The 27,377-nt window shown below is 58.7% G+C and overlaps 2 protein-coding genes across 2 annotated transcripts; both read right to left on the bottom strand.

The window, feature by feature from the left end:
• Nucleotides 1-6,116: 6,116 nt before the first annotated feature.
• FBXO41 (F-box protein 41) lies at nt 6,117-18,255 on the bottom strand. The gene is made up of 12 exons (XM_075709670.1): nt 17,534-18,255; nt 13,966-14,194; nt 13,535-13,614; nt 13,096-13,406; nt 12,704-12,972; nt 12,166-12,281; nt 11,768-11,920; nt 9,624-9,719; nt 8,464-8,582; nt 8,078-8,236; nt 7,243-7,358; nt 6,117-6,179 (listed from the first exon to the last, which is right to left on the bottom strand). The coding sequence occupies exons 1-12, from the start codon at nt 18,253-18,255 to the stop codon at nt 6,117-6,119; spliced, it is 2,433 nt and encodes an 810-aa protein (XP_075565785.1).
• A 6,799-nt stretch (nt 18,256-25,054) lies between these two features.
• EGR4 (early growth response 4) lies at nt 25,055-26,861 on the bottom strand. Its single transcript, XM_075709757.1, has 2 exons — nt 26,723-26,861; nt 25,055-26,382 (listed from the first exon to the last, which is right to left on the bottom strand). Exons 1-2 carry the CDS (start codon nt 26,859-26,861, stop codon nt 25,055-25,057), a joined length of 1,467 nt encoding a protein of 488 aa, XP_075565872.1.
• Nucleotides 26,862-27,377: the final 516 nt, after the last annotated feature.

Here is a 27,377-nt window from a genome sequence, read left to right as displayed (position 1 = left end):
CCAACTCCACCACTAAGCCAGTTAAGGGGAGAGCAGCAATTTCATGTTTCCTGGCTTGGTGGCTGGATTATTTTTTAATGAAAGTCAAAACTAGGAATCATTAAGGCTGGAAATCTTAAAGGTCTTTTCCAACCTAAATGATTCTGTGATTCTATGATTCTAAAACGCAGCTCGGCAGCCCGGGAGGGGTAGAAGCGGGACCGGAGGGGGCTGATCCTGTGTCCCCCCGTGCCGGCAGCCGCCGTGCCGCCCGGCGCGGATGGCAGATCCTCGGGCAGAGGGAGGCAGGGAGCCGGAGGAAGGAGTTTCCTCCTGCCCATCTCCTTCCAGCGTGGTCCCATCTCCCTGCACCCCGGGCTGCCACACCCCGACCCGCCTGGCCGGGCTCTGGGAAGCTCGGTTTCCAGCTCTTGCCGTGCTGTTCTCCAACCTGTAAAGCTGATTCCCAGCTCTGCGGGGTTGTAATCTGGGAAGCGGGAATCCCCCAGCCACCTGGGCTGTTTTCTCCACCAAAAATTAATCCCCTTTTTCTTTTTTTTTTTTTTTTCCTTCCAGATAATTTTTTTTTTTTCCCAGCAGAGAACCGGCACAAAAATGTCCAAACTCTACTTTTCCCTCTGCAACGGTCTGAGATCAGCCCCCTCCGCTGCCGAAGGACGCGGGTTCGGGGAGCCCCCGCTTCGCCCGCCGCTGCCTCGGGGCTCTCTCCGGCACCGTCTTGGCGCTGCCAAATGCTCCCGGTGCAGCCAAGACCCGGGGAGGCTGCTCCCCCCTCGCCGTCCCTGTACCCCGCTTTGTCCCTGTGCCCCATGGGCCCTGAAACCCTTGCAGGGAGAGGCGGGTAAGGAGGTGGGATGCTTCCAGTAAGCCTCAAACAGCAACTGGTCTCACTGGTTTGGTGCTGGAGCTGGCCGGCGCTGGGTTCAACGTGGCTCCCAGGAGAGTGAAAACCCCACCTCAATCTCAAGAGTCTTTATTCAACACCGAATCATAAAATAGCTCTTTACACACCTTTTTTTTTTCTTTTTTTTTTTTTCTTTTTTCTTTTTTCTGTAATTCTTTAAATACACACTGCTTACACTCGGCAAAGTTTCAAAGCAACAACATCAAAGTGCGTCTACAGGTGATAGTACCAACCAAAGTGCTAAAAACATGGCCCCCCCCGCGAGCCTCGCCCGCGCTCCCCGGCCGCTGTCGGACCCTTGCTGCCAACAAAAGCACCCGGAGCCTCCCGCTGACACCTCCCCACCTCCGGCTGCACCCCGATTTCGGCTGCACCCCCTCCTCCGGGGCAGCATCCTCCGGCAGATCGAGCGCCGAGTCTCCTAGCATCAAGGGACCGCGGGGCGGAGCGGGGGGAAAAAGGGGATGTTTGGTTCTCCAGACACTGGCACATTGCTGCGAAAGACTAAAATAGACCTAAATTTATATAGATTTAAAAAAATAACTTAGGAGGCAAACTCGCTACCTTTCGGGAGGGGGGAGGTCGCTGTACAGGGCCCCTCGGCCATCGCTCACCAGGGCTGAGCTAACGCCGCCGTGAAGTGCTTTAGGGAAACGATTGCGATTCCTGTATATATATATATATATTTTTTTTTTCTCTCCCCACGGGGAGTGCGTCCTCTGATTATCTCTAAGCAAGTGTGCGTTACCGTGCTCGCTTCCCCAAAGCCATCCCACCCTCCATCACCATTGCACCCGCTTGTCCCCGGCCCCAGCCCGCCTCAGCTCCCCCTCCACGGGGCTCAATCCCGAGGCTGGATCAAAAAATCCCTTTTTTTTTTTTTTTTTTTTTCCTGCTTTTGGGCAGTTTTCCCTCCTCTCCTTGCTGCTGCGCACCGGGGAAGGATGTGCAGCAGCTTTTCGTCGGGGCAGGAGCGCCCGCTCCACCCGCCGCAGGGATTATTTTGCCTCCCACCGAGGGGGAAGGTCCTGCATCGCTCACCTCGCAGCAGCACCCCGCGATGCTTCGGTCACAACAAACCATCTCCGGTTGCTAAAATCTCCCCACTCCCTGGTTTTTTTTTTGTTTTGTTTTGTTTTTTTTTTTCTTCTTTTCTTTTTTTAAAGCATTTTGTCATTTGGCACCGACTCCCAATTGCTTTTGCTCCACCCCCACCTGCAGGTTTTCAACTCCTGGGGCGAGCTCCTCTAAAAGCTGAGAGAAAACGTTGGTCAACTGCTTTAAGAGCCTTTATCAACACTTTTTTTTTTTTTTTTTTGTTCTGTTTTCACCAAATTCAGAGTCTTTTGGTGGATCCGAACGAGCTGCCCAAGACCCAGCCGTGGCGGTGCCTTGGGTGGCAGCCGGGACCGTGACACATGGCGAGAGGTGGGATATTTTTTTCCTGCCTTCTTCGCTTGATAAAGAGGTTTAAAACCCTCCTTGGACGGAGCCAACCGGGGGGGTTCCCCCTTTTCTGGAGACCTTACACCCCTGGACCCCCCCAAATTGGGGGCACAGGGGTGAAGGCGGGAGGAGGCAGCCGGTCCCCGGCACATCCCCGGCTCCTGGGGGCTCGGAGCGATGGATGACGAGCAAAATCCCATACATGATGGAGACAGAAAAACATGGATTTGGGATAAATTTGGCCTCCAAGGCTGCCTTTGCTGGTGGTGTTCCTCTTAAGATCCCTGACCGGCACCCAAATTCAAGAGAAGAGGAATGTCGCGAGCATTGGCCACGGGGAAACTTTGGGCAAACTCAATCGAAAGGGAATAAATCCCCCCCAAAACTCATCCCATGGGGACCAGGTCCGGCAGGAACCGGCAGCACCGCCCACCCAGCCCCTGCCAGATCTGGTCGTCGCCGTGACCCCGAGCGAAAGCTGCTCGCCGCTGACGCTCGCCCCGGGTCGGGCGGCTGCACCCTGGCTTTTGCTGGGGATTGTCATCGCAGAGCCCCCCTGGGGCTTCTCTAGGGTCTACTATGGGGTTGAGCTCACGCCGCAGCAGCCCCTTCCCTACCAGCACCCGAATACACTGCGTGATTTCAAGGCTTTCCCAGAGCATTTGGTATTTCTGTGCATCTCCATCGTTTCCGGAGGGAAGGGGGCTGAAAGCCTACGACCGACGCGGTGAATCCTACGGCCGTGGGCAGCGTTGCCTCAGCATCCCCTCGGGATGGGGGTGAGCCATGGGGGTTTGTGGGGGAGCCAACGGGGCCACGCGCTGGCGGGATGGGGAGGGAAAGCAGCAGGGAAACCATCAATATGACATTTCAGTGGAAGAAATACGGAGCCGTTAATGAGCTCGTTGCCATTAACAACCTGGGCAATTAGGAGCCACCGGGAGGGCCAGGGAGACACAGGGCTCTCATCACCACCAAGCCTGTGTCACTGTGCCAGCCACCTTCATCTCCAGCTGAGGAGGAGGAAGGGACCTGTCCAAGCCCAGGCAAAATGGGGGAAAAAAACCCCACTTTCCATCTTCTAATCCTTGAATCTGCTCAAGGTCTTGCGTCAGTGCAGTATTTTTGTAAAAAATCTGGCTTTGCTAAGCCAGAAATTGGACTTTTTGGGAATGCCCCGAGGGAAGGTGGATGGTTTGGTCTGGTCTCGGCGACACACCAAAGCACCAAATTCGGGTGAGGTTGTCCTGCCGTGACTTACAAAACCCTCGCGGCACCGGGGGGACGTCACACACCCACCCACGCTCCACGCCGCTGCGACCACCAGCGGACACGGCCACCGCCGGCACCAGCAGCCGCTCCGGCCTCACTGGCAAGCACAGAACGTTTCTCCAAGAGTCCTCACCATCTCCCCCTGCTTTCCATCATCCCATCCTCGCCTTCCCCACGGCCCGGAGGAGCCGGGCGAGGGGCCGGCCACGGGCTAGCAGCAAACCCGGAGCAGCCACCTTCAGTCTTCGGACATGACTCTCCAACACGATAGTCTTTAAGCATAGAGTGTATAAACATGCTGAGTATATAATTTTCCTTTAAAATTTTTTTTTCCTTCTTTATAGAAATAAATACTTACTTTGTTTTTTTTAAGGGAATTTCGCAAGTCTCTGCGTTGTTTCGAATGGTGACATATCCTCTGGGACCACGCTCGTGGGATGGTGGCTGGGTGGTCCCCAGGGGGTTGTAGCTTTGCTGGGTGGGTTTTTTTTGCTGGTTGGGGCATCCCTTGCTCCTCTTGCCCCTGGATTACATGTGTCCCAGCCTCCCGGGGTGGAGGTAAACCCACAGCGGGCATGGCGGGGAGCTTGTCCCCGGTGCCGGGGAGCTCGTCCAATGCTGCCCATGGGGGCACGGTGGGACGCGGTAGTTTCTCGCAGGCATTTTTTTTTGGGCTCCCACATTTTGTGCATACGGGGAACAGCCTTCTCCTGGAAAGCTGCAGTCAGCGGGGGAACGGAGGTGCTTCAAATGGGGAGGTTATGGCCAAAAAACCCTACCCTGCTTCAGAGGAGACAGTGTAGACAGGATGAGGGGTGGATGAAATGGTCTCCTGAGGTGCCTTCTGGGGTTGGAGACCCAGGAGCTGCCTCCAGCCCACCACCAGCTTCAGCAATTTGGAACAGATTTTATTTTCTTTCGGGGTCCCTATGGGCTGTCGGCATGCTGGGAGCCCCCGGCTGAGGTCTGCAGCTCTCGTAATGTGGATGAGGAAGGTGGTACCAGGATGGGTCTGCAGCCTTCTCCCTCCTGGGGGATTCTCCATGGCAGCCCATCACCCTGGGAGGGCTGGAGGAAGGGGAGATGCCCCGGGAAGAGCTGTCTCTTTACAGCCGTGCTGGCCAACAGGCGCCGAAACCTCCAACGATGGTCCAGAGAAGAGGACAAACCCCCATAATCTGCTTTTCCCAGTCGGCTCCTCTCAGCTCAGCATGTCAGGTCCAAGCACACCTGGCTGGGGCTTGGGGTGGCAGGGGGCTGTGGTTAAGGCTGGTATGTCCCTGCTGCTGGCAGTGCTATGATGGGTGTTCCCCATGGCACCTTCTCCCTAGGGTGGAGGATGGAAATGTCTGACCCTGCCCGATGCCTTTCAAAAGCCTTTTCCTTTGGAAAAAGAAGGGTATTTTGGGGAGGATGATGTCCTTGCAGGCAGAAGATAGCCAGAAGAAAAAAGCAGAATTTAAAAACCAGCCGTGGCCATAGATAAGGAATCTACCAGGGCAGCTGGGTTGGTGCTTTCACCAGGAGCTTTGGATTTCAGGACAATTTGACCAGGGTTTCTCCTTCAGGCTGCTCAGGAAGGCGATGAGATGGCGAAGGTGGGTGTCCCATACCAGTCCCTCTCTCCGCATGGGACAACTCGCTCTGGAGGAGGCCTGAGCGGGTGGTGGATGTTGGCAGGGACAGAAGCATGACCCGTGTTTCCTGGTGGACGAGGATTTTGGAGATGGTTTATTGCCTTGGCAGGAAGGTTTGGGTGCAGAGGAGGTGAGGCTGGAAACCTCTGGAAGAGCGACCATCTCTCCTGGTGTCCTCTGGCTCCTACAGCCCCCGAGAGGCAGCTCTGCCATCTGGGCTTGTGCTGTCGTGGCTGCTGGTTTCTGGGCAGTATTTACCCAGGTTTGGGTGCCCCTCTGTTAAACAAATGAAATGAAAACGAGCAGAAACCCTGCAGGAATGCTGGGCACCATTTCCTCTGGAGGAACGGCCCCTTCCCACCCCATCTCCGCCAGCCCACGGAGAGGATGGGGAAAGTCCAGCCACGATGCAGCAGCGCCAAGCCCAACGCTCTGCAAAGAGCCCCCAGGGACGGGCTGAGACATCCTCAGCTCCCATACCATCAAACGGCCAAAAAAACCCCCAGAAAGAGAGTTCGAAGAAAAAGACATTCCCCAAACAAGGATCCTTGGCAACGAGCAGCCACGGGGAGGGGGTTGAAGCTATCTTCCCTCGCGGGAAAGAGCATAGCCCTGCCTCTTCGGGCAGCCGAAAAATTTCCTTAAGTAGCACCTTCTCGCCCGCGATCTGGCCCCGGGGACGAGCGCCGGCTGCCAGTCACTAAGGCCTGCAAGAGTTTGGGTTTTTTTGTGCATGGGCCAGCATCTCCGTGCTCCAGGTCTGGCGACGGATAAGTGGCGGATGGTGGGTTTGGTTTCAAGGGGCCTCTGGCTCCGCCGGGCAGAGGAGGGAATGTGCTTTGTGGTTCCCTGAAGGTCTAACAGCCTCCTTCCACTTTGATGTGTAAAATCTTGGAGAAGCCGGGTCTCTTCCTCAGGGCCTGGAAGAGAAGCAGAGAGCATGGTCGGTGCAGGACCTGGCAGTCTTGCTGCCCCACAGGTTGAGAAGGAGAGAGGACATCTCGAATCCCCACCATGGGAAGGGGTCCACCCTGGTCCCATCCCCACCACCGCTTCCCACGGGGACTTGGCCTCCTTGCAGGACTGGCTCAATGCCTCTTCATCTCATGCCCTTGAAGCTAGCTCTGGATTTGTTTTCTGCTTGGTTAAAAAACCTGTTTCCAGAGGACAGTAGTAGTTTGGGGCAGATGACATCAACGTGCAGGGGCAGGTGGGATTTGCAAAGCACGGCGGTGGGCGGCTGCACAAGAAAAGCGCTTTCGAAACGGCTCTTCTTTGAAGGTGGCCCCCAGCCTGGGGATGGATGTGGTTCTGTCTCGCTGCCCACTGTTGTTCCCATGCCAGGGCTTGGTGATGGAGGAGGAACCGCACGAGCCATCTGACCCCATCCGACTGCACCGGTAGGCCTCCTTCCCCAAGCCCTGCTTTGCATCCCATGGCAGTTTCGCCTTACACCCCCATGGAAGCCCAGCCTGCTGCAGGATGAAGTCAACCAGATGATGAAGTGAAATGGAGGCACCTATTTTCCCCCTTGGACATGGGGTGGAGATGCCTGCCTTAGACCCTGAATAGATCAAGGACAGCCCAAGCCCTGCTGAGTGTCACAAGCTAAGCAAGGTCTGCGACGTGGCATAACTAAAATTAACCTTATTTCTGCTTTCATGGGTGGATTTTAAATCACTGCACAGTGTTCGGCAAGTAAGTGGCCCTGCGAAGGAGGCAACAGCCCTTTTCCATCCCTGGGGAAGAGACCCACAGAGAAGCAGTCCTGGTTAAAGCAATGGGAAGGAATCACAGCATGTTATATCTCGTTTTAGCCTTTGGGGCACGTGTGTCTGAAGGATAGCGAGCCTTCAGGATGTCCCTAGTGAGCTAAAATGTTCTCTACTGAGGAAGTTCAGCGGTGGGCAAGAATTTGTCCTCAGACCCCATGGGGACACGAGACTGGTGACACACGGGTGACCTGGGAATGGCATCCTTTACCTGGAGTTTGTTTACCATTTCTTCAAACATCTTCTTGGCTTCAGGGCTGTGGGGCTCCTTGAAGTAGTCCACAATGCCCACCTGCACAACGATGGACTTCAGGTTCCGGCACACACCTGGGGACAGAGATACCGCCTGGCCTCGCCATACCTGGTGGGGAGATAGTCTCCCCACAGCCAGGATGGACCCTAAAGCCCACCCAGTGCTCCTCAAAGCCTTATGAAGTTGGGGAAACCTCACCCTGAAGATGGAGGAGACCTGCTCTTGGTGACTAAGACCTCTGTAGGGAGGACTGTGGTCTACGAGATGGTTCCCAGTTATCCCATTCCAATTCAGCAGTCCTACCTCTCACTTGGGAAACCCTTACTCTTCTACCCAGATAGGTGGGTTCCCAGTAAGTCCAACCACAGTCACATGTGCCACGACCACCAGGAATGGCACCTCAAACAGACCCTCCTGCCAGCTGCAGACCTCTTTCCCCCTGGAGCTCCCATCCTGGCAAATGGCTTCAGTAAATGGCGTGACTCCAAACTCAGATACACCAGGGTAAACCTCAGGTGTGCCACAGACATTGAGGCCTCCATTATACTGGAGGGAGCATGGAGGGAGTGTCTCCATCTTCCCTATGGCCCAAGGCAAAATCAGCGCTTCTTAACCCATCCTTGGCAGGGGGCTGCTGGACCTTCCACCACGGAGCTCCCAGCACCTTCCAGTGTTGGCAGTGGGTTCCTGTGGGTGGGGCTGGAAGGCAGCGCCTGGTTCATGGATCTGGATATCTGGTGGCCTTTTGGTCAATGGACGATGCTATGCGCTCCCCCCTGGCATTGCTACTCACTGTTGAAGTGCAGCAAGGCTTTGGGGGTGACCGGCGTGGAGGTCAGCACTAGCATCTCCAGCCCCTTCAGCCCCTCTCGACACATCTCCGCTGCAACCTCCTGGTTGATCTCTGCCACGTGGTCTAGCTCCAGGACCTGAAGCCGCATGCAGTTTCGGGCTGGAAGGATAGAGCACCCGCCATCAGTGCCCCACAGGGAAGGGATGAGGACAACCGATGAGAATGGGGTGGTAAGAGGGATGGGTGGCAGCAAGGAGGGGCAGGGTGCACCCATGGTCCTTGGGGTGGGCTTCTCCGTTGAGATCCCCATGGGGCATCTCCTAGGGGTACACCCTGCCTTCAGCAAGGTCCCCTTCTCCTTGTCCCATCAGAGGAGAGCTGCCTACCTAAGGATGCCAGTCCCTGGACGCCGCAGCCTGCCCCTCCAACGCCCAGTGCCCGCAGGTGCGGCCAGCACCGGCCGATCATCTGAAGGCAACGGTTGCTGAAACGCGTCGGCTGCTGGCTGGGAAGATGAAGAAGAAAGAGCTGGGGAGGGCTGGCAGAAAAGCTCACCCCCCCGCCTCCCCACGAGTGTTCCTGCCAGTGGTGTGGGATTGGGACCCCTCCCACCCCACCAACCCGGGGGTCGCCACACCGTAAGGAGGTGTCTCCACAGCAGACATCTCCACCTGAGCAACCACCCTGGGCTCTGCTGCAACCAGGACAGGGCAGGTCCATGCACTCAGTGAAGTCCCTCTGCCCCAAACCCTCCACCTTTGGAGATCTGAATCAGACCCTGAACTCTGTTGCTTGCAGTGATCAGGTAGCAGGAGCCTGGACCTCTAGCTCAGGTGCAGAAGCCTACATGCCCTGTGGTGTTTCCCCCAGGGAAGAAACAAGCCATCAGGGACTTGATATCCAGCTTCTCCTGGTAAGAGACATCCCCCCCTTTGTACACCTCGATCCAGACTGATGGGGGACACGACATTGCAACAAACCTCCCAGGACAAGAAGAAATGCCTGGGAGGCAGTTGCATGGCACAGAGGTTAAGGAGCCAAGTGACTCTGTGAACCATGAAATCCTGAGCACCCAGATGTTGTAGGGTGGAGATCCACCAGCTTCTTCACACCCCCAAAATGCTTTTCCAAAGTGAGAACAACTGCAGTCATCTCCCTAAGCAGCAACTCGACACCCTTTTAAAAACATCCAGGCCCTTCAGAGCTGCTGTTATATGAGCAGTGAGGAGCTCAGACAAGCGTTTGATGTTCGGCATTGCCTACCAGACCCATCACAGCTCCTCTTTCATCTCTGGTGTTAGCAGCCTCCCTGGAAACATCCCCGGCTCGGAAGGGAGGTGCTACACCCAAGAGCTCCCAGCCTTCGCAGGGAGGGATGGGGCTGAGCTCCCGGTCCCCCAAACTGGCCTCCAGGATTGCTGCTCATCCCATGAGCACCCCCCCCCCCCCCCCCCCCCAAAGCAAATCTGGATCTGGCACCCAATTTCTTTCCAGCCCAGGGGTGCCCCTCACACTCAGCCTGGCCTCCTCCTAACATGATTCTTACCACGGATGCAGAGGTGCGACCTGGAGGGAGATGATGTCCCTGCAACCTGCTCCAAGGGCCCAGATGACTTCATGACCCACGGGGTCCGTAGAGCTCCTGGAACAACACAGAGGACACGTGGTGGCCCCCACCGGCAGTGATGCTGCCCTGGGGGCTGTGTCTGCAGCCCCCATGCTGCTACATCTCTCTGCACCTGGAGGTACAAATCTGGTCATTATTTATAACCCACGATCTGCCCATGAATCACACAGTCCCAACACCAACCCATGCAGGAAGGCTGAAGGTTGTTTCTCTCTAGAATTGTGCTTACGGATGTGCAATGTCAAGAAAAATGGAAGAAGGTGAGGCTGAAGGTGAGATCGAAGATGAGGTAGGGCTGAAGGTAAAGGCTGAAGGTGAGGTTGATGGTTGAAGGTGAGGTTGAAGGTGAAGGCATAAGTCTTCCAGATGCAAGGGTGGCAAGTGATTGAACTGAGACTACCAGGCCGTGTACCCTTGCAGAGCAAATATAACATCCCTGCAGATCCCTTTGGGTTGGTTTCACTTGCCACGGGCTCAGTCTGGATGGGGAAGGTGCCAGGAGGTGGTAAGGACGTTTCAGCTGACGGGTGGTAACTTTCAGCCAAGGGCAGTGGCTGCTCCATGGCCTCTGTACCAGCTCTGCGGTTGTGCCACCACATCTGTAGGTGTCTGTTGGCCAAATGTCACTGCAGAGGTTTGCCGTGGGCTCCTCCTTGGTGTTTTTGGAGGTATCAAAACAGACCTCACAGGATGCTGATGGATTCGTGCAGGGGCATGCTGGAGGTGTAGGTTTATCATGAGTCATGGCACTGATGAGGTGCTGCCACGCTGCCTGCCCACCTGGCATTTGTGCCACTGGCCCAGAGGAGCTTTTGCTGATGCCGTTGGCTCCCTGCACCGAGTCAATGGAGGAGAGATGTCAGAGAGCATCATCCTGATGCTAACAGCCCAAATAGAGACCCCTACCTGCTTCACTGCACTGGGCTCCCTCCTGAAGACTGAGGTGGCACTTCCTAACTCTAAATGACCTACTTCAAAGCTTCAGGCAAGCCTAAAAATAAGTGATGGGTGTTATCTTGAGCGTTTCACATGTCTCCACTGAAGATGCCTGCCAAGAGCCCCTTGTGAGCGCGGCGGGTTAATTAGAGCATGAGTCAGAATCACAGGTTAGCAATGTGCCAGGAGCACTTGAGCTTGCTCTAATGCCCTTGGAAGGACCAATGGAGGAGTCTTTGGGTTAAACCTGGTAGCGCTGGGCTGCCTCATGGTGTGGGATCCCCAGATCAGAACTGTTGCTTGGTCCAACATGGAGGAGCTGGCTGGGCGTGCTTTCCCACCTGAAGGATTCTCCATCCTGGGCTGGATGAGGACACCCATTGGCTGCAGGTCAAATGGATGCAGAGGCCAAACTGGTCATCTGCAGGTCACAGCAGAGCAAAGATCATCCTCCTTGAGAGTGTAGGAAAGCTAAATCCTGTCCATGCGAGGCAGAGCCTCTTCAGAAGGTGGCCAAGACCAAGGAGCAGTCAGTGATCTCCTCCAGGACCTGTGACCTCCTCCAGGACCTACACCATCATGGGGTTTGTGTCCTTGCTCTTGGGCAAGGTCTCCAAGTTGGGTCTTAGCAATCCTGTGGCAGAGCTGTTCCTCCCTCCCAGGACAGAGGGACCCCAAGGTCTCTTCTCCCCGTTAGAAGTTTTTGTCAGGAGGTGACAGTCAGGTGGGACCTCACTGGGCCCTGGTGTTGGTGCACCTCTTCTTCACCCTCCTCTAACATAAAGCAGTGTCCCCATACCAAGACCTTGGTCACACCTGCAGCTGGGTGAGATCGGGAACAGGACAACGGGAATGGAGCTGGAAGGGAAACATCTGCCTGAGAACATGCTGGAAGAGGATGAGAGTCACAAAGACAGGTTGCACTGGGGACTCTGGGGCTGCCCCTGGGATAGGGACATGGAAAGGTGGGTCCTTCACACCTGGCCAGATGGGCTGCGTTCTGACAGGGAATGGGGATGGGCATTAGAGGAGTCCCAGCACATCCCATGGAAGTTCCCAGCTTTATCCCAGCCAGGGAACCACACGGTGCCTGTGGGCAAGGGGTGGATGCTGGTGGTCATCCTTACCGGTACGTGACAGCCTGCAGGGCCCGGCAGTAGCAGCTGGCCAGCCAGAGCGAGCGATCCGTCAGCACGTTGGGGCAGTGCGAGATGCGGAGGATGAGCAGGTTGCTGCCCGTCGCCTTCAGCAGGGACTCCAGCCCGGCTTCCAAGCAGCCCCTGCCGGGGATGGAGGCAGGGTCAGGCACGGGCGCCCACGTTCACACTCCCCATGGCCACCCCAGGAGGGTGACATGTTCCATGGGGATCTGTGGCTCCAGGATGCCCAAAACCCACAGCAGGAGCCGGTGTGCGATCAACATCCATCAGTAGAAATGGGATGTTGGGGCTCATGGAGCATAAACATCCCTGAGGACCAGCAGCTCCGGCTGTGGGATGAGGGTGCTTGGGACACGGACGCTCACCGCGTGCTCTTCATGTAGTCTTCCTTGCTCTCCTTCTTCCCTCGCTGGCGCGGCTTGAGGTTTTGGAGGGTGAGGGAGTGCATCTGGGTGCACCACTGAGACAGCATGGCCAGGAACTGGGGGGACAGAGGTGGCCGTCACCGAGGGGGACACCCTCAGCATGTCCCATGCCACCCGTCCTTGTCTGTCTTTGGGCAGATCTGTGCACACACATGCACACACACAGGCATTTCTGCACACACACGTGCCATAAATATGTGAAAATGCACATGTGAGGTCATGCAAGAATGCATGCAACAAAATCACGGGTGTGACCATCAGAGCACGTGAAAACATGTGCACATGTGAGCTCATGCCCACAAGCATGCACGTGTGAATGTGCAACGCATCCAGCCGCTGGTGCAAGCACGCGGCTGTGTGCACCCATGTTCCCGTGACCATAATGGCATGACAATCAACACAAGCCAGATGCTTGCATAGCTTCACCTTTCTGGAAGAAAGGTCTCACCCCGGGCAGTGCCATCCCCATCCCCGGTACCTTGGAGGACACCCTGGCATTCTCCAGCAGCACCCGCGTCCACACGGCTGGGTGCCGGGCCACGAACTTCCAGTCCTTGCACACCTCGGCCGCCCGCAGCAGGGTCTTGGTGTCCAGGTAGGTGAAGATGCAGAAAAGAGCTGCCCGCATCTTGAGGATCTCGGGGCTGATCACCTCGCTGGAGTGGCCCGGGCTGCCCCTCTCCAGCCGGCCCGCCTTGCCCCCGGCCCCCTCGGTCCTGGCTGTAGGATGCCCACCGTCAGTTGCCATTGGTGGCCGGGGAGGATGGCAGGGAAGGGATGCTCCTCGCAGAGCTGAGGAGCCATCCCCGTACCCCACCTTCCAGCCTCCCCGTCCTCCCACCCCACCAGAAGAGCCCGGCACGGTCTCACCTGTTAGCCGGCAGCTGCCGGTGGGTCGGGATGCGGCGGATCCGGGTGCCTCCGGCTCCCAGCCCTCGGCCTCCGACTCGGTGGTGCGGGAGCCCACGTCGGAGACGTCGCCCTCCTCGCCCTCGGTGCTGTTGCGGTAGGGCCGGCGGTGCCAGTTTTGGATGGCTTGCCGGCGCAGCCCTGAGCCCCGGGCGCCGTCCCGCGCTGGGTAGGGATGCCCGTCGGCGGTGTCGTCGGTGGGGCAGGGCTCCGCGCTGTCGCTGTCGTAGCAGCCCGAGCTCTGCGACACGGCTTTTGCCCGGCTTGAGGCCCTGGGGGACAGGGATGCCCAACCTCAGTGCTCGCCGGGGTGTGCATCCCCTTCCCGTCGGCCCCTCGCCCGCCAAAAAATGAGCATCTGATTAAAATCCCAAACAGGCAGCACTGACAGGGGACTCACCCAGTGCTGGAGGAGGAGCGCTGGTTGGACACGGCGTAAGGACCATGGATGGCTGCCCCCGGCCCTGGGTGCCGCTCTCTCTGTAGGGAGATGAGACAAGAGGAGCCAACGTGGCGGAACCCAAAATGTGGGTGGTGCAGCTGAGGGAGACGACCCCGATAACCCACCCAACGCCAGCTGCATTTTGGGGTGAGGCCATACCGAAGTGGGATGCAGAAGAACATCTCCAGCATCGCCCCAGTGCCTTGCCCACACTCTCCACGGAAACACAGACCCACCGACAAGCAACTTCTCTTTGGGATTCCCCCACCCAGGTTTATCCTTTTCCCTGCGGGAACAAGATGGGGGTCCCTACACCTCCCCACTCAACCCTTTGTGGCCATCAGAGAAGCCACAGGGGTGCATGCCTGAAGCTGCTGGAGTGCCCGTGCCTGTGCCCGCGGAGGTACCGGTCGGCCGGCGGCCTTGGCCCCCGGCGTGCCGCAGCGTCCCAGGCTGCCGTTTGGGGTGGTGCCGCAGCTGCTGCTGATGATCTGGAGCTGCTTCTCGGCCCGGTCCGCCCGGTCCAGCAGCTCCTCGATGAAGTGCTGGAGGCGGACCTTGGCATTGGCCTCGCGGGCGGCCGTCTCCTTCAGGAACTGGTCGATCTGCAGCACCTCCCTGCGTGGAGGGACCACAGTGGGTGGACACCCCAATCCTTTCCCACCCCTCCCCGTTAAGCACCTCCATCCCTGTCTGTGAGCTGCGTTGCGAGGTCAAGGACGCTCGTGCACATCCGGACCGGTCCATCATCAGCCTGATTTGGGTCTGTGCCAGCCCAGATGGCTCCTGGGCATGGTTCGGGGCAGAGCAAGGACCTAGGGATGCTCGCAGCATGCAGGGTGGATTTGGGCATCTTGTTTTGCGGGGGGGGGGGGATGACATCCCCAGCACCTTCGTTGGGATGTACGTCACTCCCAGGACTGGAGTCAGGCCCCTGAGCGTGATGCAGCGGAGGGAGGAGGTGCAGCAGGATGATGGAAGAGGATGGCAGTGGTACCCTGCCTCATTTGGGGCAGACTTAAAGGAAAGATCTTAAGGGCAGCCTGAAGTCATAGAATCATCGAATCGTTTAGGTTGGAAAAGACCTTTAAGATCATCCAGTCCAGCCATTAACCTAACACTACCAAGTCCATCACTAAACCAATTAAGGGGAGAGTAGCAATTTTGTGTTTCCTGGCTTGGTGGCTGGATTATTTTTAATGAAAGTAAAAACTGGGAATCATTAAGGTGGGAAAGAACCCCTAAGTTCATCGGTCCAACCATCAACCCAACACCATCACTAAACCATGTCCCAAAGTGCCACGTCTGCACTACCTCCTTAAACCCCGCTCAGCCCCGTACCCTGTTAAGCCCAGTGGCTGCAGGACCCCGGCTCCCTCGTTAACACATTAATTAGCAGGTGCTTGGGAGCTTGGAGCCTGCAGATAGGCAGGGTTCACCCTGCTGAGGCATTGAGATGTCCCCAAAATGCAGCCAGCTCTGGGGTGGAGCATGCCACCAGCTCAGCGACCCAGGGCACTCATCCCGCCCTGCACATGCGTGTGTCCAGGCACACACACACCCGCTGACCTCCTCCGCTTCCCAAAAACATGGGCATGCACACGCAGGCGCACGCAGCCGTTGCACCCCCGCAAGCACACACGTCCCGAAAACTCGCGCAGCCACCGCACCTCTGCAAATGCACGTGCCCCGTGAACGCACACGTGTGCACCCAGGCGCACACGCACAGCCGTCGTGCACACCCACAAGCGCAGCACATGCACCTGCAAGAGCACAGGCGCAAGCACCACGAAGACACAAATGCAGACGTACACCCCGACACGCACACACAGAGCCAGACACAACTGGCACACATGCACAGGCAGCCTCACGAGCACGCACGTGCACACACACACCTGCAAACACACGTACTGTCAGTCGCACACACAGCCAGCACCGATCACACCCGCACGGTCGACGGTACGCACAAGCATGTGCACAAACGCTCTCACACCTTCACTCGGCATCCACGAACCCCTTGCAGATGCACAAACACAGCTCTGCACGCCTGTCGTGTGCACACCCGACCACGTGCACCCAACCGCGCACACCCGACCATGCACACCCAACCATGCACACCTGGCTGCACCCATCTGCACAGGAGCGTGAAGGAAAAGGTGGGGGCAGCCCTTAGTGACATAATTCCCATTGCTGGTTATTAATTGCCGTTTAATTACCAATTAATTGTCCCCCAACCTGCCATTTGCAGGATGAGCCTGGGAGCTCCCTGGTAACGATTTGGGAAGGCTCCTGGTGAGGGGGCCCCGGAGATTTGGAAGGCAAATGGGGTGCTGGCACAGCGGGTGTAAGGTGATGCTGATGGTTATCACCTGCATCTCTCTCATTCCCATGGACCGGGTGGAAAAACACCCCTGGCAAAGCAAATGGAGCCCAGGAGCAAAAAGCCTGCCATGAGGACCATGGCCTCGTGGTGTTTCGGAGCTGGAAGGGCTGGGAAATGTCCTGGGCAATGTTTTGTTCTTGGGGAAGGGTGCAACTGGCTTTGCCGATGAAAATGATTTCTGATGATTTCCCTGCATCCAGGAAAAAAAAAAATCTCTTTTCATCAGCTCTTTCCATGCTCTCTCTGCAACCTGGCAAGTGATTTTGTCACTCTGGCTGGAGGAGTTTGGGGACCGATGAGGACAGTCAGGGGGCAAGGAGGGTTTCTCTAAGGAAAGGGAGGTCCAGGAGCTAGTTTTAGGGCATAAAACCAGGTTCTTACATGGTAACAGTGTCCCAGCTCCACCACAAGACATATTTGACCCATTGGTCACCCTCTGTCCACCCTGTCTTACATGTCTCCAGGCCCTGCTCCTGACTTGTCCACTCTGGTGGCCCTCGTCCTGCCACCACTCACCCCCAAGATGCACCTGGACAACACCTACAAGGCAGCTGATGGCAGCCCCCAAAACTCCCTATTGCCTGTCCCATACACGTGCATCCAAACCAAGAGGTGCTGCCCTTATCCAGCCCCAGCGTCATCCCACTCCTCACCCTAGGACCATCCCCACCACCAGCAAATCCTGTGAACCTTGTTTCTGAGCTGCAGTCATTATTTTGGAGTCAAAGTCATGAATGAACATGCTGATGTCTTGATGTCTTTGAGGAACCCCACCAGTGCTCTCAGCCCAGCACAACCACTGTCCCCCACTAACCTGGTCCTCACTGACTTTCTGGACCCCATGGTGGCCTCCAGCTTTGCTAAGAAACTCCTGAGCAACAAGGTCTAGTTTCCTTGAGCAACACCGATGGGCGAAATAACCGAATACTTGACCAGACGGAAACTCGGGAGCAGCACTGGGATGAGAAGGGGGTGTTGAGTAGGGAACATGGGGTGAAAATGAGAATGACAGTGCCACGGTCCTAACAGAAAATGGAGGTCATACTGCTTGCCCTATCCCACCCTCCTTCTGGGAGAAAAACCCTGAATTAGGCATGGCCAAGGTGGCCCCTCTCATGTTTATGACCATGGGACAGGTCAATGGGATTGCTCAGGTTGTATAGGGCTGGGTAATTCAGCTGTGGAACCAGAGGGGATGACCCAGCCCTGGTTTTGGGGGGGCATCCTTTGGTACTAGAGATGGGCTACAGCAACATGGCCACCACCATGCTCCTTGGCAGGACAGCAGGATGGCCATCTGCATCCCAGCCTGGCCATGGCCTGGGAGCACCGGTGGCTCTGCGACAAGGTCTGACATGACGTGACCCAGCTTGGTCACAGACATGGAGGGGCTCATGCCCATGTGGGAGAAGATGCAAAACCTGATGAGCAACGATGCTAATGGGCATGGCCGAGGGGATTGTGCCCTAGCACTTGGTCTGAGGGTTTGGTGATGGTGTTGGGCTCCTCAGGGCTTGCTACCGGGGACCGATATCCCCCCACCCTGCAGCCAGGAGAGGGGGCAAAAGACTCACTGTTGCTTGCGGGTGAGCTCCTGCTCCTTCTGCACCAGGTCCTGCTTGAGGGAGGCCAGCATCTCCACGCTGACATCCACCTGCCGGGACAGCTCGGACGCCCGGTCCTCCAGCTCCTGCTTCTCCCGGCTGAGCCGCAGGCTCTCCTGCTTGGCCTTCTCCAGCTCCGAGCTCTTGCGGTCCAGCTCCACCTGGAGCCGGCCCACCTGCGAGGCGATCTTCTGTTCCACCTCCTCCGTCAGCTTCTCCAGCCGCTTGTCCACCTCCAGCTTCTCAAAGGCGCGGATCTTCAGGCGGGCCAAGCCTTCCTCGTAGGCAGCGTCCATAGTGGCTGGCGGTGCGGGGGCCGGTGCCACAGCTTTGCCCCGGGTGAAGATCTCCGTCAGCGGGATCTCGATCTCATGAACATAGCGGGGTGAGGGGGAGGAGGATGGAGCCGGCTCCAGCTCCTCCGCAGGGACGAGGTCGCAGGAGAAGCGCTGGTCCTTGCCTTGGAAGGACGTGCTCTCAAAGTAGTCCCGCCGGGCGGCTGGCGTCAGCAGGGCCCCGTCAGCGGCCAGGGGGAAGACGGCGGCATCGCAGATGCTGTTGGTCTTGGAGAGGACGTAGAGGGTCTCATAGGTGTGGTTGTACTCCAGGTGCGCCCGCAGCGAGGAGAGGCTGCGGAAGCGCTTGTGCTCCCCGCACCGCGGACACCGGTAGGGCAGGTCCAGCGAGGCCATCCCTCAGCTACGTGCCCTGACGCAGGGGAACCGCACGGCCCCGCTCATGGCACGGGATGGATGGACCGGTGGTGCACAGGATGGGTTGGGGACCCCTGGGTGGTGGGGCCACGGCTCTGCTGGGGCATGGTGGGGTGAGAGCCCTGGGACTGAAGCAGGGGGTCCGGCAATTCTGAGGGGGATGTCAGCATTGGTTGGTCCCAGGCGCTGGAAGAGATAGGGGAGTCAGTGATACAGGGACGGCGGATCCCCAGAAGTCCCTCCTTGGTCCTTCTTCTTGGTCCCCTCTCTGCCTCCATCCTCCCCTCCCATGTTCCTCCCACTCATGCACAACCCTTGGGAGAGTGCACAACGCTCAAGAATCATAGAATCACAGAATCGTTTAGGTTGGAAAAGACCTTTAAGATCATCCAGTCCAACCATTAATCTAACATTACCAACTCCACCACTAAACCATTTAAGGGGAGAGTAGCAACTTAGTGTTTTCTGGCTTGGTGGCTGGATTATTTTTAATGAAAGTAAAAACTAGGAATCATTAAGGTTGGAAAGGATCTCTAAGATCACCAGTCCAATCATCAACCCAACACCCCCATGCCCACTAAGCCACGTCCCAAAGTGCCATGTCTGCCCGTTTTTTGAACACTTCCACGGATGGGGACTCCCCCACCTCTCTGGGCAGCCTGTTCCAGTGCTTTGTGCACAATGCTCAAGAAGGTGCACAACCCTTGGGAAGGTGCGCAGCCCTTGGGAAGATCCACAACCCCTGGGAAGATCCTCAACCTTTGGAAAGGTGCACAACCCTTGGAAAGGTGCACAGCCTCTGGAAAGATGTGCAACCCTTGGAAAGCTCCATAACCGTTGGGAAGTTCCGCCACCCCTTGGGAAGGTGCACAACCATTGGGAAGGTTCACAACCATTTGGGAGGAGTACAGCCATCAGGAAGGTGGACAACCCATGAGAAATCTCTCTCCATCCGCCCTGAGCTTGCAACAAAGGGGTGACCCGTGTGCTTTCTTGCCCAACCACCATGCAATGAGCCCCTGCACTGCCAGGGGTCTCCAGGCCCCGGGAGCATTCCTGTGTCTGATGCTGGGGCCGGGGTGCTGGGAGCCACCTCCTCCAAGCAAAGGGTGACCCAGTCCTGCTAAATCAGCCTGTGCAGCCTCGCAGCAGGATTAATTATTTCTCCAGGCCCTCACCCCAGCCATCGGGTCTCATTGCTGATCCCCTTCGGGGCTGTGGGACCCCTCATGCTGTGCTGTCCTGGTGATACAGAGGACCTGGTGGTCCTCACTCCTGGGCAAGTGAGGGTCCCTGTGGGGACCTGGTTCATCCCCCACTCACAAAACCCTCCGAGACATTGGCGGCGGGGGGGGGAACCCCACCCTTGTGAAATGGGGTAAGCCAGCAAAAATCCAGCCTGGGAGGTCACCGTGGTCTCCTCCAGCTTGGGAGGCACAAGTGCACATCAGGGTGCATTGCTGCAATGCTTTCACCCCAAAGCACCCACGGATGGGAGCATCTCTCGCTCGTCCCTCTGCAATATCCCACAAAGGGCTCTTCCCACCACCCTAACTCCCCTCCGAGCCCCTCTGCACCCCACAACCACCGTTTAGTGAGTGCTAAACCACCACAGAACCCTCCATCCATGCTCATCCCCAGGGCAGCATCCCCGGCGGCTCAGCACCCTGCTCCGAGGGCACAACTGGGCCACAAGGTTTGGGAAATTATTTTTTAGGGAAAAATCAGTAAAGGCAAGAAATCCATGCAAAAAATAAAAATCAGAGGTACTGGGAGGATTTCTGGAACTGCCAGGCCATGTTTTGGGGTCGTTAAAAAACACACCCTCACACGTTAACCCCGCCTGGGCGACCACCGGCGCCAGCCCGGCCGGCGAACACAAAGAACCGCTGGCAACTTCGGTTGCTGCTGATGGGATGAGAAAGCGCTTTTCCACCGTAGGGATGGGGCCACAGCATCGTGCCACCGATATCTCAGGCCTGGATCCCTGCCCGCGTCTCCTGGGGTACCCGATCAGCCTCGGTCCGTATTTCCCAGCCGTAAGCCAAGGCAGGATCTGGCCCAGGCGGGTCCGAACGCAGACATCACCCGGTCCCTGTCCTGGGCAGGTCCTACCTGACCACAAAACCTCTCCTCCCTACCACCCCACCTAACAACGATCAGGATTTAAGGAAATTATTGGCGGAGTCATTACTACCGCGGCCACGCTAATAAAGCCCACAGGCATCCGGAGCTGGGAAACGCTCCCAGCTGCTGGGAGATTGCAGCAGCGGGCGAAACCCATCCCCGGGCTGCTTCGGTGCCGCTACCTGCGATTCATCATGGATCCTTTCTTCGCATTGTTTAACATTTTCCCTGCCCGCCTCCCCTCCAAAAAAAAAAAAAATTACCAGCAGGAAGCTCCTCTGCCTGGCTGAAGAGGGAAGGGGGGGATGGAGGAGAAGGGTGGCGGGTGCTGCCGGGGTGGCGAGTGCTGCCGGTGCCGTGTGCCCGCCGGTCCCCATCCTTCCCCGGCGGCGGCTGCAATGGCAGTGGGGTGGGAAGGATGGGGTGGGGGCACCGCGGTGGGCGAGGGTGGCTGGGGACGAGGCGGCGAGGGCTTGTGGGAGCCGGGCATGAAAAGCCGGGGTGCATCTTAGCCCCCCCCAGCACCCGGAGCAAGGAGCAGCGGGTCCCTCCTCACCTCCTGGCAGTGGCTTTGTCCCCGCTGCGTCCCCCTGCTCCCCGGGAGGCCCTGGGCGAGGAGCAGCCTGGGGACAAGCCACCGCCTCCCATCCCGCTTCGCCCCATACCTGCTTCTCGCCGCCGACCTCCCACGCTTGGCTCCTGCGGTGAGGGCAGCATCATTCCCGCTTCCCCGCCGGCCGCCACCGTCCCCGCCGAGCAGAGCCAGCCGGGGGGCTACGGGGTGGGGGACGGAGCACGCACACCCGCTCCGGTGCACAAAGGAGGCGGCTGCTGAGCGGCTCAGGGCTTTGTCGGGAAGGAGGGATGCTGGGCAGGAGGGATGCAGCCTGGGGAGGAGGCAGGAGCCACGGGAAGCATCCGGCTCCCTGCGGCCAGCACCTCCATGCCAGCCAGGCCCTGGGGAAGGAGGGAGGGTGGTGGCTGCGGGAGGAGGAGGAAGGGGGCAGAGGCCGAAGGCCCCGGTGGGGTGGCGGGAGGGTGAGGACTGCTGGGCACCCTGGGGACGGCGGGTCCCCGGGGTGCTGCGGGGCTCAGGGGGGGCTATGCATGGCGAAGGCAGGGGCGAGGGAGGGAGGGATGGAGGGAAGGAGGGAGGGCGAGCGCTGGCAGCTGCCTCCTCCTCCTTTGCAGCCTGAGCCCGGACTGTTTCTCTCTGCTGCTTTCCTCCTTCACAGCTCCCTCTGCCTGTCTCCCCACGAACACCGCGGGCCCTCCACCGGGCCTTGCTGCCATGCGGCAGCCCGCCGGCCTCATCCTGCATCTCCCCTGCCCCACCATCCCACCCTGCCCCTGGCACAGGGTCCGGGCTGGGATCACCCCAGAGCATCCCCCCCCCAGCCAGGGTGGGCAGCCAGCGTGGGGTGTGTGGTCGAGTCTGGGCACCTGCATTGCTCCTTCCCCCATCCTGGGCTGGAGCCGCCGTTGCAAGGACCCTGACTTGGTCCTGATCCAGTCCCTGAGCACCCTGGCTTGGGCTCCAGCTGGTCCCCAAGCACCCTGGCTTGGTGCCTGGCTTGGTCCTGATCTGGTCCCTGATCATCCTGGCTTGGTGCCTGGTTTGGCCTGGATCTGGTCCCTGATCACCTCGGCTTAATCCCTGGCTCGGTGCTGATTGAGTCCCCAGGCACCCTGGCTTAATCCCTGGCTTGGTCCTGATCCAGTCCCCAGGCACCCTGGCTTGGTCCGTGGCTTGGTCCTGATCCTGTCCCCAAGCACCCTGGCTTGGTGCCTGGCTTGGTCCTGATCTGGTCCCTCATCACCCTGGCTTGGTCCCTGGCTTGGTCCTGACCCAGTCTCCAGGCACCCTGGCTTGGTCCGTGGCTTAGTCCTGAGCTGGTCCCTGATCACCCCAGCTTAATCCCTGGCTTGGTCCTGATCCGGTCCCTGATCACCCTGGCCTGGTCCCTGGCTTGGTCCTGATCCGGTCCCTAATCACCCGGCTTAATCCCTGGCGTGGTCCTGGCCCAGTCCCCGAGCATCCTGGCTTGGTCCTGATCCGGTCCCTGATCACCCTGGCTTAATCCCTGGCTTGGTCCTGATCCGGTCCCTGATCACCCGGCTTGATCCCTGGCATGGTCCTGATCCGGTCCCCGAGCACCCTGGCTTGGTCCCCAGCGCCGCAGGCACCCAGCACTGCCGTGTTTTCTCGTCTCTGACGTGGACATGGGGGGAGACAGCAGCGCTGGCACCAGGATGCTGCTGGCCTGGGGGTGAACGCTTGGTCCCATCACCGAGTAAACCCCAGATTTCGGGGTGGAAACGCTCCTCCTCTCCTAAAAACACAAGCACGCCTGCTCAGTCCCACCCCACTGCAGAAACAGCTGCACCCAGCTGCCGTGGTGGGTGCCCTCCTCCCTCGGCAGCGCCGGCCGGGGGAGCAGAGGGCGAAGGCTTGAGCCCGGGTGCCTTCGCAGAGCTTCCAGACTCAGCATCAATAACAGATGCACTTTCGGAGGGGTATTAATAAAGGCCTCATGCATCACGCATGGCCAGCGGCGCGGGGCAAAGCAGGGCTGTTTACTGCCCGGCGAGAGCTGACGTTCCGCGGAGCGGTGCCCAAAAGATGCTTCCTCCTGCAGGAAACCTGGGTGCTGAGGTCCCTCCTAAGAATATCTGGGGTGTCCCCCAAGAGAAAGGGTTTTTCCTGGTGCCTGGGGTCGTCTGCATCCCATGGAGTGGTCCTCGCTCGGGATCAGGCTCTCGCACATGTGGGATGGTTCAGCTGCCGAGGCCGGCAGTGCTTGGGGCGAGTGGGTGCCCACCCGAGGGCCACGAGCACCCGTGGGTGCCATCAGAGGGGTGAGCTCTTAGGGACAGGTCCGAGGGGATATTTAGGATTTCCCACTCAACCAGGTTTCCTTCTGGCCCCTTCCCTCATCCCACCCCTGCTAGCAGCCTTCAGGGACCCCGCGTCCCCTGCCCATCTTCCCACCCCATCTCCACGGGGTCCTCCCACCCCATGGCAAGCTTGGTGCGGGGCAGTGGATTTTGCCGGGATCATGGTATAACTGGGATTTAGCCCCAGGATGCTCCAGCTGAAATGTCGGCAAAGGGCTGGGGAACATGAGGGGACCTGGGGAAGGAGACATCCCTCCTCCATAACACAGCTGGGGCACAGATTCCCCCTCTCCGGCGCTGGTGGAGGGGACAGAATCTGTGGGAGAAAGCAGATTTGCAGCCATGCTTCCCTGCCTCAGTTTCCCCCTCCGCAAGAAGAGGCCAATAATCCCCAAAACACCTCAGCACTGACGATGAGCGCCGAGCCCCGAGCCAGGGACACGCGGCCCCGTCCCCGCTGCCCAGCTCCCTCCGTTCCCACAGGCACCTTCTCCTCCCCATTAATTAAACCCAAAGGCCGGCATGCCCCATCCGAGCGAGCATCTCCTGTTAGAAGGACGAGATTTTGAGGATATATGGGTTTGGCTGATTTTTAACTGCTGGAGGAGGGAGGATCTGCTATCAGCAGCACCTTCCAGGCTGCAAAATCTCCTCTTGAGCCATCCGGCTGCTGGCTGGTCCCAGGAGAAGGGAAATGGCATCTTTCGGTCGTCTAAAAAAGCCGAAAGGGAGGGAGCAAGCAGCCCCCACTGCTCTGGATCCAAGTAGGGCAGATCCCTCCAGGGCTCGGCCCCGTCAGAATAAACCCAGAGCCACATCCCCCCCAAACCCACCCATGGGGAGTGGGAATCCTTTCCCCGTTCCGTCCCAGGACAAGACCCTTCTCCCGGGATTAGCCGCCCACCCTGGGGATTTGGGGATGTTCGGGAGGAGGGTGGCCAACCCACCTGCTGCACTGATTGATTTTTCGCTCCCCGCTAATTATTTAAGCACCTTTTTCCCCGTAGGCAGCAGCTAGAGGTCAAAAACGTGACAGAAATACCACCGGCGTCGGCTGCTATATGGGATTGAAAGGCAGAAAGCAACCCCAGCAAGGTCTTTGATTAGCTCAAATCTTTAATTAGAAAAATAGACACAATTTTCTAATATTTCTGATTTTCTTTTTAAACAAACAGGAAAATAATAATAATAATAATAATAGTGACATCACCTTCTCAAAGGGCCCGTTACGCACCAGTTGCCGGAGCCCGGCGGCATCTCTCTCCTTTGGGAGAAAGGACCGGTGCAGCCGCAGCCCCCGACCGTGCCGGCTGGTAAATAACCGGTCCGGAGCTCCGCATAAAGTGCTGGCAGGGGAAATTGCAGCCAGGTCGCTGCAAACACAGGATGTCCGTGGGTTTGGGTATATAAAAAAACCAAAACCCCCATCTCGGTGGGGATTTCTTTTCTGTACATGGTTTTTTGTTGTTTTTTTTTCCCCCTCGTTGGAACGGGAGCTATAAAAATGACTCAATCCCTGCAGTTTGGAGATGGCTCCGGGTGGCCGGAGCTGCCACATCCCTCCTCCGCAGCCCGGTGGTCCAGCGCCGCGGCATCGCCTCTGCCTCCCGCGTGCCCCTCTCCTCCCTGGCACGGCCCGATCTGCCGTCATCGTCTCCGGGGCCACCCCAGGAGGATATTCCCACCCCGGCTCTCCCGCGAGATGCTCGGGGGACCTCGGGAAACGCCGTCTCCCAGCGCTCCGGTTGGGGCTTCACAGTGTCCCGAAGGAGAGACCCACCGAGAAGAAACCCAAACCTTTGAGTTTCTCCTCCGTCCGGGCTTTCTGCTTCAGGTGGACCTTGCTGTGGCGTTTCTTCTCGTCGCTGCGGGCGAAGCGGCGGCCGCAGGTGTCGCAGGAGAAGGGCTTCTCGCCGGTGTGGGTGCGGATGTGGGTGGTGAGGTGGTCGCTGCGGCTGAAGTTCCTCAGGCAGATGCGGCACTGGAAGGGTTTGTGGCCCGTATGGATGCGGAGGTGCCTGTTGAGCTCATCCGAGCGGGCGAAGCTCCGGATGCAGTTCTCCACCGGGCAGGCGAAAGCCTTCTCGTGGGGTTTCGGGCAGAAGCATTTGGAAGAGCATTTGGTCCGGCGGGTCTTCTTCTTGGGCTCAGCCAAGGCGGGAGGGTTGGTGGGCAGCAGGGAAGGGATGGAGGAAGAGGTGGGGTGGCCCAAAAAGTCCGTGGGGGGGACAGAGGGTGAAGGGTGAGGATGGAGAAGCTCGGCAGAGCTCATCAGACCCGGCAGGACTTCGGGCTGGGCCAAGGAGGCGTCAAACTCCGGCATTAACGGAGGAGGGAGGTTGTGGATCTTGGTGTCAGCAAAGTCCCCGCGGGCCGGGAAGTTTTCTGGCTCGCAGCCGAAGCCCAGGTGGGTGCCGAAGCAGGCAGCGTCCTCTGCCAGGCTGCCGAGCTCCGACTGGCAGCTGATGGACAAGACGCTCTCCATCTTGGAGCCCAGCGGGTGGAACAGCCCCTGGTTGCTCTCTCCAGCCGGGAAGGCTTCGGGAGAATCGTAGCCGGCGGGCAAGTAGGCCTGATGCTGGGTGACGGGCTCCCACTGGGCGCAGGAGGCTTTAAATTTGTCCAGGGGTGGGGAAGCAGAGGGCAGCTTGACGTCCTGCTTGTTGTCCAGGAGCTTGGGCTGGAAGAAGCACTGCGAGGTGTTTCCTAAGGTGGGCTGTGCCTGGAGGGCTTGAGCCCCCTCCGCCGTGGGGAAGCCGCCGTAACCCTGCTCCGGGAAGGGGGCTTGGGTGGATCCGTTCATTTCGGGCTGGCAGGCGGCGTAAAGATCCAGCTGGCTGGGAGCCACCTCGGGACAGGGGTAAAGAGCATCCAGGTGCCTTTGGTGGCCTTCGGAGGAGGCGAAGGGGGAGATGCCCAGGATACCCGACATCAGGTTGAAGAGGGATTCCTGGTCCTGGGGATGCTCCGGTACCGCCTTGATGAAGAAGCTGCCGGTGTAGCTGAGCGAAGGGGAGGGCTGGCTGCCCAGGAGGGAGTAATCCACCACCCCGCCGCTCATCGGGGTGCCCAGCAGCTCACCTGGGGACGCAGAGGGGACGGCGGTTAGCGGGATGCGGGGATACGGGGATGGGGGGGGCGGGATACGGGGGAACAGCGGGAGGCTGCTGTTGCGTCACCGTGAGGTCCCCGTCCTAGTAGCCGTGTCCCCGGGACCATACAGGGAGCCCTGGGTGTCACCCCCCCTTCTCCAAAAAGGCCCCCCAGGACCCCCACCCTGGGCTGGCGGGGGACTGTTGAACCCACAGCCAGCGGCTGGGAGCAGGCTGGGGGCAGAGGAGGGGGAGATGCCCAATTCCTGGCTGGAGTGATCGCTCCCAGCGGGGTCCCTCATCCCTGCCCGGGTCCCCCCTGCCCTTACCTCCCAGAAAATCAGCCTCTGCCAGAAGTTGCTGCTCAGGCTGCCCCAAGCTCTGCAGGTCTCCGGTTTTCATCTCGCAGCTCTCCTCGTACTTGGAATAAAGCGGGTCCGGGCAGGAGAAATCCATAACGTTGAGCATTTTCCTTGGAGGCACGGCCGGGAGCGGCGGGGCCGGGCTGGGGTGAGTCCGGGGGTGCTGCGGGGTGCTCGGACTGAGCTGGGGGGTGCTGGGGGTAGGTGCCAGGGATCGTCTCAGGGATGCTGCGGAGTGCTTGGGGCAATCTGGATGATGCTCCGGGGTGCTTGGGGAAATCCGAGGGATGCTCCGGGGTGCTTGGGGAAATCCGAGTGGTGCTCCGGGGTGCTTGGGGCAATCCGGAGGATGCTCCGGGGTGCTTAGGGCAATCTGGATGATGCTCCGGGGTGCTTGGGGCAATCCGGAGGATGCTCCGGGGTGCTTAGGGCAATCTAGATGATGCTCCGGGGTGCTTGGGGCAATCCGAGGGGTGCTCCGGGGTGCTTGGGGCAATCCGGAGGATGCTCGGGGGTGCTTGGGGGCAATCCGGAGGATGCTCGGGCTGGGTGCCGGGAGCGATGGGGGGGTGCTATGCCCCGGGGGGGTGGGTGGGGGAGGTGGGCAGGTCCCGGGGGTGCA

This window comes from Pelecanus crispus, chromosome 4 (genome assembly GCF_030463565.1).
Source record: "Pelecanus crispus isolate bPelCri1 chromosome 4, bPelCri1.pri, whole genome shotgun sequence".
NCBI classification, from domain to species: Eukaryota; Metazoa; Chordata; class Aves; order Pelecaniformes; family Pelecanidae; genus Pelecanus; species Pelecanus crispus.
The sequence above is the reverse complement of the archived record's forward strand: the minus strand, read 5'-3'. Positions and strand labels throughout refer to the sequence as shown.

What these genes read in the sequence shown, in the direction of transcription:
- FBXO41 (XM_075709670.1), bottom strand. Translation starts at nt 18,255, where the DNA reads ATGGCCTCGCTGGACCTGCCCTACCGGTGTCCGCGGTGCGGGGAGCAC. An exon ending in GACTACATGAAGAGCACGCG is followed by an intron (nt 11,921 to 12,165) that starts GTGAGCGTCCGT and finishes CATCCCCGGCAG; the next exon opens with GGGCTGCTTGGAAGCCGGGC. An exon ending in CCAGGGACTGGCATCCTTAG is followed by an intron (nt 8,237 to 8,463) that starts GTAGGCAGCTCT and finishes CTATCCTTCCAG; the next exon opens with CCCGAAACTGCATGCGGCTT.
- EGR4 (XM_075709757.1), bottom strand. Translation starts at nt 26,861, where the DNA reads ATGCTCAACGTTATGGATTTCTCCTGCCCGGACCCGCTTTATTCCAAG. An exon ending in AGAGGCTGATTTTCTGGGAG is followed by an intron (nt 26,383 to 26,722) that starts GTAAGGGCAGGG and finishes CTGCGTCCCCAG; the next exon opens with GTGAGCTGCTGGGCACCCCG.